Genomic DNA, 13,692 nt, shown 5'->3' with positions numbered 1-13,692 from the left:
CCGCGTATGATACTCCCCAAAGCCAATCTAGAAAATAAAGTAATATTTTTACACTATAAAAATATAACTGACAGGACAAAATCCGACCAAACCTAGTCAAACTCGCGATACGTTCGCCGACCGTAGCGCGGTCGCCTCTACAGCGTATGGACGTTTTTCAATTCAGTTCTCAAGAAAAAAAAAAAAAAAAAAAAAGAATTTTTTCTACCTGAACTCCTTGGAAGCTCCTATGGAACTTACCCCACGCCTTTTTTTCCTCCACCAGTCCAACTCCCAATAAATAAGAAAAATGTTTAAAGACACCATCTTTTACACTCTCAAGAAAGTAAACAGTGGACAGAAACGGTCACAAGCCATTTTGAGGCTATATAATGACCTAACAAGTTTAACTGAACTGCCATGCCCCTCTCTAAACTTCAGTTTCTAGAATTAATTTGCTTCAACATAGATCTTCCAACCAATCCCAGAAATTAGAAAATTCATCAGAAGAAAAGAGGTCATGAGTAATATTTCATTCAAGTCTCATCATCATCTTCTTCAACAACAACAAGATACACTAAAAAGAAGAAACTCGATACTACAAACGAAACTCAATACAGATAATTCTGATGATCATCATCACAGAACCGTGAATAACAATTACCCGAGTTCTGGATTTTACGCAAGACCCGTCAGTTCTGCAATTACTCATAATCATCATCCAAAAGCTATGTTTCTAAACAATAGTAATATGCAGCTTCGTATTGAAAACTTTCATGGTTTTCATAGTGTAGAATTCGAAGATCAGCAAAATAAAAAAGATGAAACTCTTTTGAAAGTGATTCCAAAAGTGACGGTAGTACTTGAAGGTCGTTCAATATGTTGATAAACATTCGAGTTATCATAGTCTAGCTAAAGCTCTGCGTCAAATGTTTGTCGATGCAGGTGTAATAGGAGATCATCATCTTCCAACACTCGTCATTGACAACAATATTATTAGTAAAAAAGAACAACTGCTTTCTCTCTCTAATGCCATTCCTGGTCACCTTATTGCTTATGAAGATATGGAAGATGACCTTCTCCTTGCTGGAGATCTTAATTGGAAGTAAGTACAAACCTAACATCTTTTTTTAACAACTCCTTGGTATACTACTACTAGTTCTATTTCTTAGTTTTGGAGGAATTTAAATTACACTTCTGAAATTTTGCAGGGATTTTGTTAGAGTAGCAAAGAGAATTCGGATAATTCCAGTTAAAGCAAAACCAAGGAGAGGCAGAGGGGGAGGAGTAGAACCCTAATTGTAACAGTACCAATTAAGACCACTACTAGCTTTTCATGTTTAGCTATACATATGAAGACACAATAAAATCGAATTAAGCAAGGAACATACGTAAACCTACACAAAAAACCTAACATCAGGGTTGGGAATTTGTAATGTAAGAGTTTATGCTGTATAGATCATATGAACACAATTTGATGTGATCTTTCTTGTTTCTTATGTACGAGTAAAAATAGTTTAATATGGAGTGTGGTTACTCAGATGAATTTCAAACACACACAGATCAGAGACAATAAAAATAGTTTAATACGGAGTTCTACCTCAGATCAGAGACAATAAAAATACTAAATTGCCTCAGATTGTGTCACATACATGGTTTATTGACTATCTAAGGAAAAGTTTGGTATCGGTAATCGTTTGGATCTGAATTATAGTATTGAAGTAGCTGAATTTGACTTCTCAAACTCAAGGTTTAAAAAAGAAACAATGGGTTTGAGGAGTGCAGTCTAAGCTGAACCAGGAAGGATATTAAGTGACCACTGGACGAACAGTTATTGAGGATAATGACATATGAAAAGACAGATTCTTGGAAAATCATTAAAAAAAATTTAAACAGCAGTCACACCTCTACACTGACGTGCTCATAAATTTAAACCTAAAACATACTTCGTAACTATGAAATTCAAGTTTAACTGTTGAAGTGTATTCTGCCAATCATCCCCGTATAAGGCATATCACAAAAATTGTTAAACTCAACTAAAATAATGTTGTTCATTAGGGCAGATGAATTATTGACAGTGCCTTTCAGCTAATTCAATCGATATATTTCAAATTTAAGGTCTTTGAATCATACTGTTGCCTGTAGAAATAGTGCTTAAATCTTACCAAATATTGCAGCTGCAACTTTAGTTTGTGGCATCCTTGAAAGATGGCAAGCCCCAATCACTTGGGTTGAAGTCCAACAAGGAACTTAGAACTTGATCTGCAGCAGCTTGATAAGAATCATCCAATCTCGGATCTGGAACCATTACTACATACCTGCACAGGACAGTAGGAAATTGATAACATAAGAAAGTTGGATCGGGTTACTTAATTTAAATACTTCATTTTATTTCAAAATGTGATAAGCTGTGAGTAATCTTTTTCTTTGCGTTATTGGGTTCCTGTTAGGGGGAATTCCAAGCTTATCTTATATGTCGTATGTCTGACATAAGAATTGTAACATAGTACTACAAGATTAGTGCTGCTACTCGAAACATCAGGCAGTTGGCCAACAAATCCTAACATTATAATTGGTTGTTCTTGAAACGGAAACGGAAATGAAGCAACTTCAACCAAATTCCTGGTTTTGGGTTTAAACCATGTTTGGAAAGTGTGAAAAGATTCAGACTCCCGAACGACTTCGACTGGTATCCACCCAATTACCAAACAAAGAAATGTTTTACTAGTAATTAGGAGTTAGGTTGGGAGTTTGTGCTCTCTGGTAGTTTACATCAACTGTCAAAGAATCTCTTGAATACACTCAATTTTTCGTACTTGATGATTCAGACTTAGTTTACATGTTCACTGCTACATAGATTATGATATATTAGACCTCAAAGTGCTTCCATCAACATTATTTCAGCACAAGCCAATAATATGTTTTCTGAATTTATTGTAAACATGCAAATTCTATATTTGTTTAGGTAATTGAGCAAATCACACAATTTTGAAGAACTTTGTAAAGCCTTTCCAGCTATTATGTACCCTGCAATCTCATTAGTAAAATTAGATATTCTACAAATTATGAGTTTCACAGCTTTCAATTGTTCATAAGGAATAGAATTTTGTGTCAGGCTCCCACCAAAATCAAATTTGAAACATGTTCAATAAGAAAGGAATAATAAAGCTTGTAGCTACTTACATTCCAGCATTTTTTGCTGCAGCGACTCCTGAAGGCGCATCTTCAAAGACTAGGATCTTTGTCAGATCTACTGGGCTCTCCTGGATCATGGAAAAAATTGTTGCTAACAATTTACAGAATCGACAATTAACAAATTAAAAAAATGCCATCAGAAAATATTCAGCAGAATATCAGTTGCTAATTTATGTAACCTAAGAGAGAATTATAATCTAAATTTTTAATATTTCAGATTAGGAGTACCTCAAATCTTCTGGCAGCTGCTAAAAATACATCTGGGGCTGGCTTGCCTTGTTTAACTTCTGGATCATCCCCCGTAACTATATGATGCATCTTCGAAAATATTTCACCATGTTTTTGTGTTTTCAGTTCGAAATGTCTTTTATGAGAACTGCCAAAAGAAGACAGGAAAATTGGATCAATAATTCATGATTTCTGAAACATTCTTTCTATCATTTGTCTAGTTGATAAACCAGTTTCTGAAAAAATAAAAAGTCTCATTTACTGAAGTATCATGCTACTCATTTCAAAGAAGGCATGAGTTCAGTTTTCGTACAAAGGCCGCAGGACATCCAACTGTGTATGCAAATACAGGAGAAAATAATGAAAACATTACCCTGTAGCAACAGCAATTGGTACCCCATGTTCTTCAAGATGGTTAATTAGACGACTAACCCCTGTAAAAATGAAATAGAAATTGGTCAATGAGAGCTAATATGAGATTAAGTCAAGTTACTAATACAGCTATTCTGTTATCAACATCTAATTTGTGTGGCGCTTATACAGTAGGTTTCAGTCATTCGGGATTGTCAAATTTTGAATCATTGGTGCAAACATATTATAGAGTCCTTGGAAAATAATACGACCAAAAAAAAAACATGTACCAATAAAAATATAATCAGAGAAGTCTGCTAACATATGTACTCTAACAACATATCAGTGAAACGGAAAAAGTAAATGTTGATTAGTTACCTATTTATAAAAATTTTATGGCCAAACATTAATAGAATTAAAAAGCATTTTGTACTTTACCTGTTCTTCCAAAACAAAACTCCAACTTTCAGAATTAATTATACCCTATTACAGTTTTACCTCTACATGCATAACATATAAACTAGCATTTAATAACAGTATTCAAGCCTCCTAACTTCTTTCAAGCTTGAGCGAACATGTAAAGAACGAAAAAAAAATGTTTTGCACCCAATAAACTACTTCTCTTTATCACTTAGCACACATGTCGCCTCCTGCTCCAGAAGCAACCATAACTTCATCAACGTCAATCCCTAACTTAGACTTGCACCAATGGGTCATACAAATAAGAGAAATCCTAGAAGAAGGAGACATCGAAGATGACAAGGATAGCAACACTATCTCTGTTTGCATCTCTAATGTCCCCAAAAGCCTTAAGGCATACAAACCAGATGCTTACATTCCTCAGCAAATATCCCTTGGTCCCTACCATCATTGGAGACCTGAGCTATATGAGATGGGAAGATACAAACTTGAAGCAGCCAAGAGAAGGCAGAAACAACTGATGGATGGGCTTAAATTCCAACACCTAGTTGAAGGTCACTTGACAAAACTCGATCTAAGGATTCGTTCATGCTACCATAAGTATATCGATTTTAACTGTGAAACTCTAGCATGGCTCATGGCTGTTGATGCTTCATTCTTACTCGAATTTCTTCAAATTTTTGCCATCAAAGAAGGTAAACTCCTACCAAAAGTATCATTTAGGATGTTGCATTTGGTTGACTACTCGGGAAGGAGATCCGCCCATAATGCGATCGTAAGAGATGTCATGATGCTCGAAAATCAGATTCCTTTATTCTTACTTAGAAAGATCTTAGAGGTCCAATATTCATCCTTAGAAACAGCAGACGATATTCTGTGTTCGATGATAAGAGGATTATTTAAAGAAATCTCCCCATTCAAGATAACATCGGAGGATGACGATCACTTCTCCTCAAATGGTCAAGCTTCAGTCACAGGGCGTGTTCACTTGCTAGATTGTCTATACTATATGCTCGTGCAAAGAAAACCAGAAGAAATGCCTTCAGTTGCAATGACAAACGAATCTGATAATGATCAAAGTGACAATGGGGCGACGACAATAAAAGGCGACGACGAATCTTACTTTGCCAACACCGGTAATGTAAAAACATTGATGCATGAGATATGGATGTGGCTGAAAAAGCTTAACAGAAAAATAATCTGTCTCCTTCAAAATGCTACTGTTTCTAAACCCATTACATTAGTAGCCATATGGACCATCCTCACTCATCTTCCCTGCTTTTCCTTGTTCAAACTACCCATCCAGCATTTATTCTTCTATCAAGAAAATAAGAACATAAAACCTGAAAGTGATGGTCCGAACAAAAACCTTAACGAACCGCCACTGATTGAGGAGATTAATATCCCATCTGTAACCGAACTCTTCAAGTCGGGCATTCGTTTTTCAGCCACAGATGGAAACATTGAAACCATCAGATTTGATGAGAGTACGGTTACCCTTTTCCTCCCTGCTGTTAGTTTGGACATTAATAGTGAGGTCATATTAAGAAATTTAGTTGCTTACGAAGCATCCACTGCATCTGGGCCGTTAGTTTTTACGCGTTATACTGAACTAATGAATGGGGTTATAGACACTGCAGATGATGCAAAATTACTAAGAGAAAGTGGGATTCTTTTGAACCGCTTGAAAAGTGATGAAGAGGTGGCTAACCTGTGGAATGGAATGAGTAAATCAGTGAGAATAACTAAAGTGCCATTGTTAGATAAGGTGATCCTAGATATAAACACATACTATGATGGTAACTGGAAGGTCAGAGTGACAAAATTTATGAAGAATTATGTGTTCAACTCATGGCGGTTTCTTACACTTCTAGCAGCTACTCTGCTACTACTTCTGATAGCTTTACAAGCTTTTTTTACTTTATATAGTCGTGCTCCTATTTTCACACTTAGGGAAGTTCAGAAGTAGTAGAATTAATTTTGTGTCTAAGCTCCATAACCAATGAATGCAGCATTTTGGAGTTGGGATTCAAAGTTACATGAAAGCATGAATCTAGGTTGTTTTGCCAAGACAGTAACAAAAAATTATGTTTCCAAGGTAAACATGATCGCTAGCAAATTTTCTATGACAATTCCAAGCCACATTCATAAGGATATATTTCGATGGCAGGAACGGAATCACAATCCTGTGAATGGATTCCTGGACTGGAATCTAGAAATGGGATTTCCAATAACACCAATCTGATTTCCCTACATTTCCCTTGTCTAAGTACGCTCTTTCTTTCACAACAAGAAGAAGATAACTACAAAATAGGAATCAACAGAGAATTACAGATACATAAAACACCATGAACCTAGACATAAAAGAATACACATATAGATGATACCAATGATCAAAACGCATCAAGAATATCTACGTACCTATCACCTATCAGTGTTCAAACAAACACTACTATGCATCACATAATTTTGACATTATGAACCAGATACCAATATAATTACATAACCCTTCATGTCTCTTTTACAGCATTACTCGGATCACTGAAATTTTTACAGCAAACCTTCCATTGTCACACCCTACATATGCCAACATCTAATATGCCAGTTCTTACAAGACACTAAACTGACTGCATTGTAGTTAATGATTACAAAGGTAATAAAAATTTGAAAAACAAACTGTGTTTATGATATTCTAAACTTTTTCAACTAAACTGGTCTTCCCCACTCTGAATTACACTGTACTTCTAGATCAAACATAAGACCACTGAAAAATGATTCTAACCGGTAATTATTGAAACAAGAACCATTGAAAACCCACGAGTGATAATAACATAAATATAAACACAAATCAATTTAATCTAATTCAATTCATAGAAATGTATAGGAATTCATATAATAAATAAATAAATAAATAAATAATACCTGGCATTAATTCTGAAGTAGGAAACAGATTCAACAACATATCTTCTCTTTTAACAAGAAATTGTTCAGCAGTTAATGAATCACTAATTCCAGTCTCTTCAACAAACACTTTAGCTGCTTCAATAGCTTTCATGCCCATCATTTTAGCTTTCAATGACCAATCGAATGTTTTCCCATAACCAGCTAAGATAACTTCTTGAACTTCCGTATAAAATTTCTCTGTATCAAGTAATAGACCATCCATGTCAAAAATGACATGAGTAATATTAGGTTTAGTTGAGATCTCATTTGAGGGATTAGCCATTGTTGATTGGTAATACTTGACAGAAAAGATCTTGTGATAGTTGAGTTTGGAGAGAGAAAAGGATGGTCTTTTAAAGGGAGGGAACGGGATACGGAGAAGACGAGTTAGCTGGAGTTTTGTTGTTGGACAAGTTGTTCTTGTTAGTGATTGGTTTGCTTTTCCCGGAATGGTTTGGAATCGGATTCCAAGCATCTTGTTTTTGCCAGAGAGACACAAAATTCTCCATGATTTATATGGGTTGATACCACTCCTACTAGGGGATACCATAGATCGGGAGCATTCCTAATCATTGGATCGACCAAATGGTATCACCCCTTAGTAGGAGTGGTATCAGTCCATATAAATCATGTAAATTCTCCACACACATTCAACAAAAAAGAAAGAAAAAAAAAATATACATGGGGATACTTCACATATTCTCCATCCACGGTGCTGACCGCAAAAAGAAAAGAAAAAAGAAAACCTCTAATACCTAACAAAAATAAAAAAACCAAAATTTGTGTTGATTAGAACAATGCTTCTAAAACATAATTTAGTTTTTCTTTACATCTTATAATGCAATAAAAACAATTCAATACGTGATGGATCAAGTTTATTTGTAATACCCTAGGCCATACGATTATATTCGAAATGAAAGAATGTATCTTTTGATAGTGTGCACGTATTGGTTTTTATATGAAGATTATTGATGAAGAACGTATATACACTTTTATTTGGATTGTATCTTAATTTGAAGTGATTCTAGGCAGACCGTCCCATAAACATCACCAAAATTGTCATGTGAGTGGGGATGGCGGGACCCGCTCTCAGGAAATTAGTCGGGAGCATTTAAGGGTGAGTTGGGTCCACCATCTGTGTCACAACGGTTTTGGAGTTGTTTTTGGTGGTGGTCTGTTTAGAGTTTTTGCTTAATTTATGTATGTGTGGAAACTTCTGGTACAGTCATGTATACTGAGGAGCAATCGGGTTCATTCGTATTGAACTTTGAGTAACATCAACTCAACGGTACTAAACTTTGAGTAACATCAACAAAATGATATGGTGGAGAATTAGCCGTTGTTATTCATAAATTTACTTTTCTGAATAAGAAACTACATCGAAGTCATTAGCATAAGAACATGAAGACAGTTAATTCAAAATTTGTATTTTATGGATTTTATTTGATATTATGAAAACTTTGAAATTAAATTTTATAGGTTTGAAAAGTTTTATGAAAAAGTTCACAGTGTGAAAAATCTAGTTGTGGTGGCGGTAAAAGATACTAGGCCGAGTTAGAAAATTCTAAAATTGACCATAGTTAGTGAGTCGACTGCAACCTTCGCTCCCTTCAAATCACATTTTGTTCTCCATCTAACAAAAAATTTTAAAATAAAGAGAAATAATCCCAGAAATATGAGAAGGGTTAAAAAGACTCTAACCTTACAAGAACGAAGAAAACTACACAAGTTCTTCATCATACTGAGAAGTTCTAAATTTCATTAAAAGATACTTCATTCATAAGTTGCATCTTGTTTGTTTGTTTTGATCTAACTCGGGTCTGAACCTGTGTCAGATATCAAATCATTTGTTTTTTATTTTTTTCTTATGCCTGGGTTGAGGTTTGACTCAACTCATACATTTGACTTGGAGGCATTTGAGTGAGGTGCAATTTTGTGTCTAACTTGTTTGGCACATATCTAACTAGACTCAAAAAATATTATATAACCCTACAATTTGATAATTTTTGAGTCAGAAGCAATAGGTCAAATTCATATGTAATCAGCTAAACATAGATGAGTCAGATTTAGAGGATCCAGTTGAGTTATAAAAATAAATAAACAACTCGTTCGTCAAAGATAATTCAATGATATTTATAACTAAAGGTTTAAACAGAAAGTTTAACGACAAAGAACTTGTGACTATCTTTAATATTAACATAAATTTACACGTATGTTAATTTTATTAATCACCAATTCCATCAAAAGAAAATCAGCCGTTTAAAAATTTGGTAAATTTTGTTAATAGTTGATAGCCAAAGCTCATGCGAAAAGGTTATGCATCTCGGATCAAATTTATTTATGCATGGTTTAGTAGTGCTTTGTTTTTTTTCTTTTAAATAGCACTTTCAAAACGTGTATATGGTAATAATTTTTGATATTGGCGTTTGGTAAAATATTTTTAAAGTGCTTTTTATCTAAAGCACTTCCAACATTCTCCAACTTATAAAAGTTTTACTTAGGAGTACAAACTAGGGTTATTGGCATAACAATTGAAAAGGCGAGGGTACCCAAATATACCTCAAGCTAAAACTTTTCCTACCTATAAGTCCTTTCTCCGAAAGTCATTGTCTATGGACTGAGTCGAGACAATACAACTAATCGGTTCACACTTCGTGTGATCGTATATGGATACGAGATCGAGACAATACAACAACGAAGTATGTTACTTGATAAAAAGGTTCGGACTTAACCAAACACAATAGGATTCACTTATCAAGTAAATAGGAATTAACGTTTGTGCAATTTACTTTAATTATAATATATCAATTATAATGTGGAAATATAAAGTAAACGACACAGCAAGATTTTGTTAACGAGGAAACCGCAAATGTAGAAAAACCCCGGGACCTTGTCCAGAATTGAATACTCTCAGGATTAAGCCGCTACGCAAAATTACACCTAACTTCGTATAATTGATACCAAGCAACTAAACATATAGTTCACCTAGTTTCGTCTGTATTCCCACGCCTCCGACCTTAGTCACGTACTGGGAACAATTCCTTTGGTTCGTATTCCAAATAGTAAAGGAACAACAAATCTGTTTGGTATCAACTCTATTCAACCAAGTGATATGAGTCGGACAAAGGCTCTTCCGTTTATCTTAACATAAACTTCTTCGTCGGGTTCTTAGATCTATCTTATGTTCAATTACCGAAGTAATCGTTTAAGATTAAGCCAACAACACTATTAATCCAAAGAACTGTGTTGATGCCGATCTACTCAATTAATCAATCCAATCTATCACAAAGATAAATCGATTATTAATTGGATCCTCTTTTACCGAAACAAGTATTGTGCACACCAAAGATTATGAACCCACAAATCAGAAATCTTCAATATCTTCTTCGTCTTCAAATCTTTTTAGATCTTCAATAAACACCTGCACACAATCAATTGAATTTCTTGCGATCAATCACGCATAGAACAGAGTCTGTTAACAATGGATTATCACAAGATCGTCTTTAGAACTAACAACAGTCTAATGATCCCTGTCGAAACTATGAACTAGTTTGAGTGAATCTTATATCAGAAGAGAAGATTCTCAAGCATAAAAAAACTAGGTGCAATCAAAGTTCAACCACCTTAGTCAATCAAATCAAAGAAAACAAAAGATAAACCGCAATTATCTAGTTTCCCACCAACGGTACACGCTAGAGATTCTCAATCCCAAAGAAGACTTTAAACTGAGCGGTCGTAATAGATTTCGCCTAATTAGGTTACTCTCCTCTCCGAATAGGCGGCTACACCAGTAAAAACACAATAAAGAGGAAGCTTGTTGTTACGAAGGATTAGTTTGCTAGAAAGGCAAACTTCAAGTATTTATAGACAAGGAAGTTTGGACACCAAGGAATTTCCAAAACCGAAAATATTCTCAAGATATTCATTAAATCACAAATTCGGTTTTCATAATTCCTGGAAATGCTCTGTCCAAAAATAATGATCGAAATCTCTCGGAAAATCTTTAATTAGTAAATGCACATTACTAATTCTTATTTCCCTACAAAATGAAGTTAAATACCTTAATTAAAAGATTCTTAACTTATTTATGTTTCGATCCTGGGATTCTCTTCCCTTAGCTATTAAGGAATAACTTTGAACAATTAATGAAATAAACATTCATAGCACGTGTTCAAAGTATGTCGACATCCTTACTTGTAAGTTCTCTTTCACACGTACAACCTTGAAACCGATTTGTCACACTTCCAAACAAGTTTAGAATTGGTTCATCTGACTTTCAAGAACTATGTGATTGATCAAATAACATTCAATCACAATCATGGGTTTAACGGTTCTACCAAAACAAGTTTCGGTTCTACCTTCCATGTGAGTACTGTGCATAGTCACACTAGATTTCCAAAATTCGGTTGACTAGGTACTAGGATCGATTCCTCACATATATATGGTATCTAACTTATATGTGTTGAACATGTCCATAGGATCGGTTCCCCTTTGCCTAAAAACGTGTTGCACATGTTCATAGGATCGGTACCCCTTTCTTCTATAAACCTTGCTGCACCTCATACAAGGATCGGTTCCCCTTTGTGATGTACTGCACCTCTTACTAGGATCGGTTCCCCTTTCCCATATTTGGTCAGACATAAACTCACAAACCCGATCATACCATCTCAGGTGATTACTTAAGATCGGTTTCACTAATAAAAGTCATACCAATACATAAGTCAGGCCTTTGTGAATAGTTCTACCAAGAACACAAACAAGTCATGAACGGTTATACTCAATCACACATATTGGTTGTTCATAAGATATGCAATGAATAACAAAACCAATAACGCCTGGCAATTTCCTTTTCGGTTCACAAACAAGTTTATGAACTTACTTCCTTAAAACACATGTAAAACATTGTTCCCTGGGATGAAATCCTCACCTCATACCAATACATAATCACAATGGCATTCAAATGATTATGGCGACGTCTTATCTACAAAATTTAATGATTAAGCAATAAACCTCGTATTGTATTCCTTAATACTATGTCTATCTAGAGTTCAAATATGCTTCGCAGTTTTGTTTTCAATATGAACGACTTGAAAGATACGTTAGGGAATGAAACAATTCAAGTCAAATATCACTAACCTCAAGTGAAAGGATGATTATTGTCGTTGTAGCTCCTTTCTTCTTCACATCTTCAAGACTTCGCAATACTTGTAATGTCTCATATTCTAATACTTTCAAGCTAACCTATATGAAGTTGACTCTAATACATAATCAAGCGACTCTTAACATGAGTTTTGATTCACTAAAATATGAGAACCAAACTTGACATACCAACGCTTGGTGGGTTCAACCGAGCAATGCTCTAACAACAGTTACCACTACCATCCCGAGTTGAGTACAAGCGAAAGCCAAATTTAATGAAACTAAGTTCTGAGTTCTATGGATAATGTTACGTCCTACTAAAACAAAAGACATGATATTTGTATTGCCTTCTTCATCATCGTTTTCTCGTCCACTGGTTTCATAGTAACCGAGATTGATTTTCCCTGGACAGTGTGTTGGCAGAGCATAGTAAAAAAAACTAGGATTTCCATATTTTCAACCGAGATTTCAACATTAGTGCATTGCAGTTATTTAGCCTGGTTGAAAGCTTCATCTCCTCATGTTTCTCCCCATTCTCCATCGTGTCCTAGATGTCCTCTATTCCTAACATGGTTTCCTGCAAAATCCAGAGCAGTTAGAGCAGTATAATACATAAGGGAGTCAGAGTCTTGTGTAGTGCAAAATTTTATAGTAATTCCAAAGTTCTCTCTTGGAGATGAAGGAGGAGAAATTTGGATATCTTTTTCTCTAGTATAGAGAATATTGTTTTGAATATGATCCTGCAAATGATGCACCCTGTTATAAGAGCATAAATGTTGTTTAATGCTCTTAAAGGTATGACTGGCATTTAATTGGGTGTGATTGAAGATAAAGTCACACCTAGCTTTCCAGATATACCAACATGTAGTGGCATACACGTTACTATTAAACTTGATCCATTGTTGCTTGAATCAAACCAAGAGTTGAACCAATCCATGAAAGTGGTATTAGAGTTAAATTCACCATGATTTGGCTCCACTAAAAGCTTCCATACAGAGGTGGCTGCAGGACAACCTAAGAAAAGATAAGTCATGGTGCCCCCTCACTATTACATAGCTTGCATATGGGGTCAATTTAATGTAGTATGCTAGCAGTCTTTGCATTTGTGTGGAGAATTCCATGAGCACATTTCCATAGGCATATTTGGGTGACAGGAGCAATATCCATTTTGCAGATGTCATCCCTGTCCATGTGTTGCGTATCGGCATTATAGATTTTGTCGATTTTTGCTCTGTAGAGAGATTTTACAGTGAACTTCTTAGAGTCTGTCTGCTTCAAGTAAATTTAATCTTCCTATTCTGGATGAGTGGTAAAGTTAGTGATAACTTCGGCTTCAATAGTGTTGAACCAGGTGTTGATTTTGAGGATATCCCGATCCCCGCTATCCAGAAGGAGACGAGTCACTAGAAGAATATTTTCAGGACATTTGTCAGGTTT

General features: G+C 35.2%; 1 protein-coding gene and 1 pseudogene across 1 annotated transcript; one reads left to right on the top strand and one right to left on the bottom strand.

The window, feature by feature from the left end:
• Positions 1-257: 257 nt before the first annotated feature.
• Positions 258-1,519, top strand: LOC113292759 (annotated as a pseudogene).
• A 378-nt stretch (positions 1,520-1,897) lies between these two features.
• LOC113297717 ((DL)-glycerol-3-phosphatase 2-like) lies at positions 1,898-7,600 on the bottom strand. The gene is made up of 5 exons (XM_026546286.1): positions 7,096-7,600; positions 3,776-3,836; positions 3,403-3,550; positions 3,163-3,242; positions 1,898-2,297 (listed from the first exon to the last, which is right to left on the bottom strand). Exons 1-5 carry the CDS (start codon positions 7,589-7,591, stop codon positions 2,165-2,167), a joined length of 918 nt encoding a protein of 305 aa, XP_026402071.1. The 5' UTR covers positions 7,592-7,600; the 3' UTR covers positions 1,898-2,164.
• Between the last annotated feature and the right edge of the window lie 6,092 nt (positions 7,601-13,692).

This window comes from Papaver somniferum, chromosome 7 (assembly GCF_003573695.1).
Source record: "Papaver somniferum cultivar HN1 chromosome 7, ASM357369v1, whole genome shotgun sequence".
In the NCBI taxonomy this organism is placed as follows: Eukaryota; Viridiplantae; Streptophyta; class Magnoliopsida; order Ranunculales; family Papaveraceae; genus Papaver; species Papaver somniferum.
The sequence above is the reverse complement of the archived record's forward strand: the minus strand, read 5'-3'. Positions and strand labels throughout refer to the sequence as shown.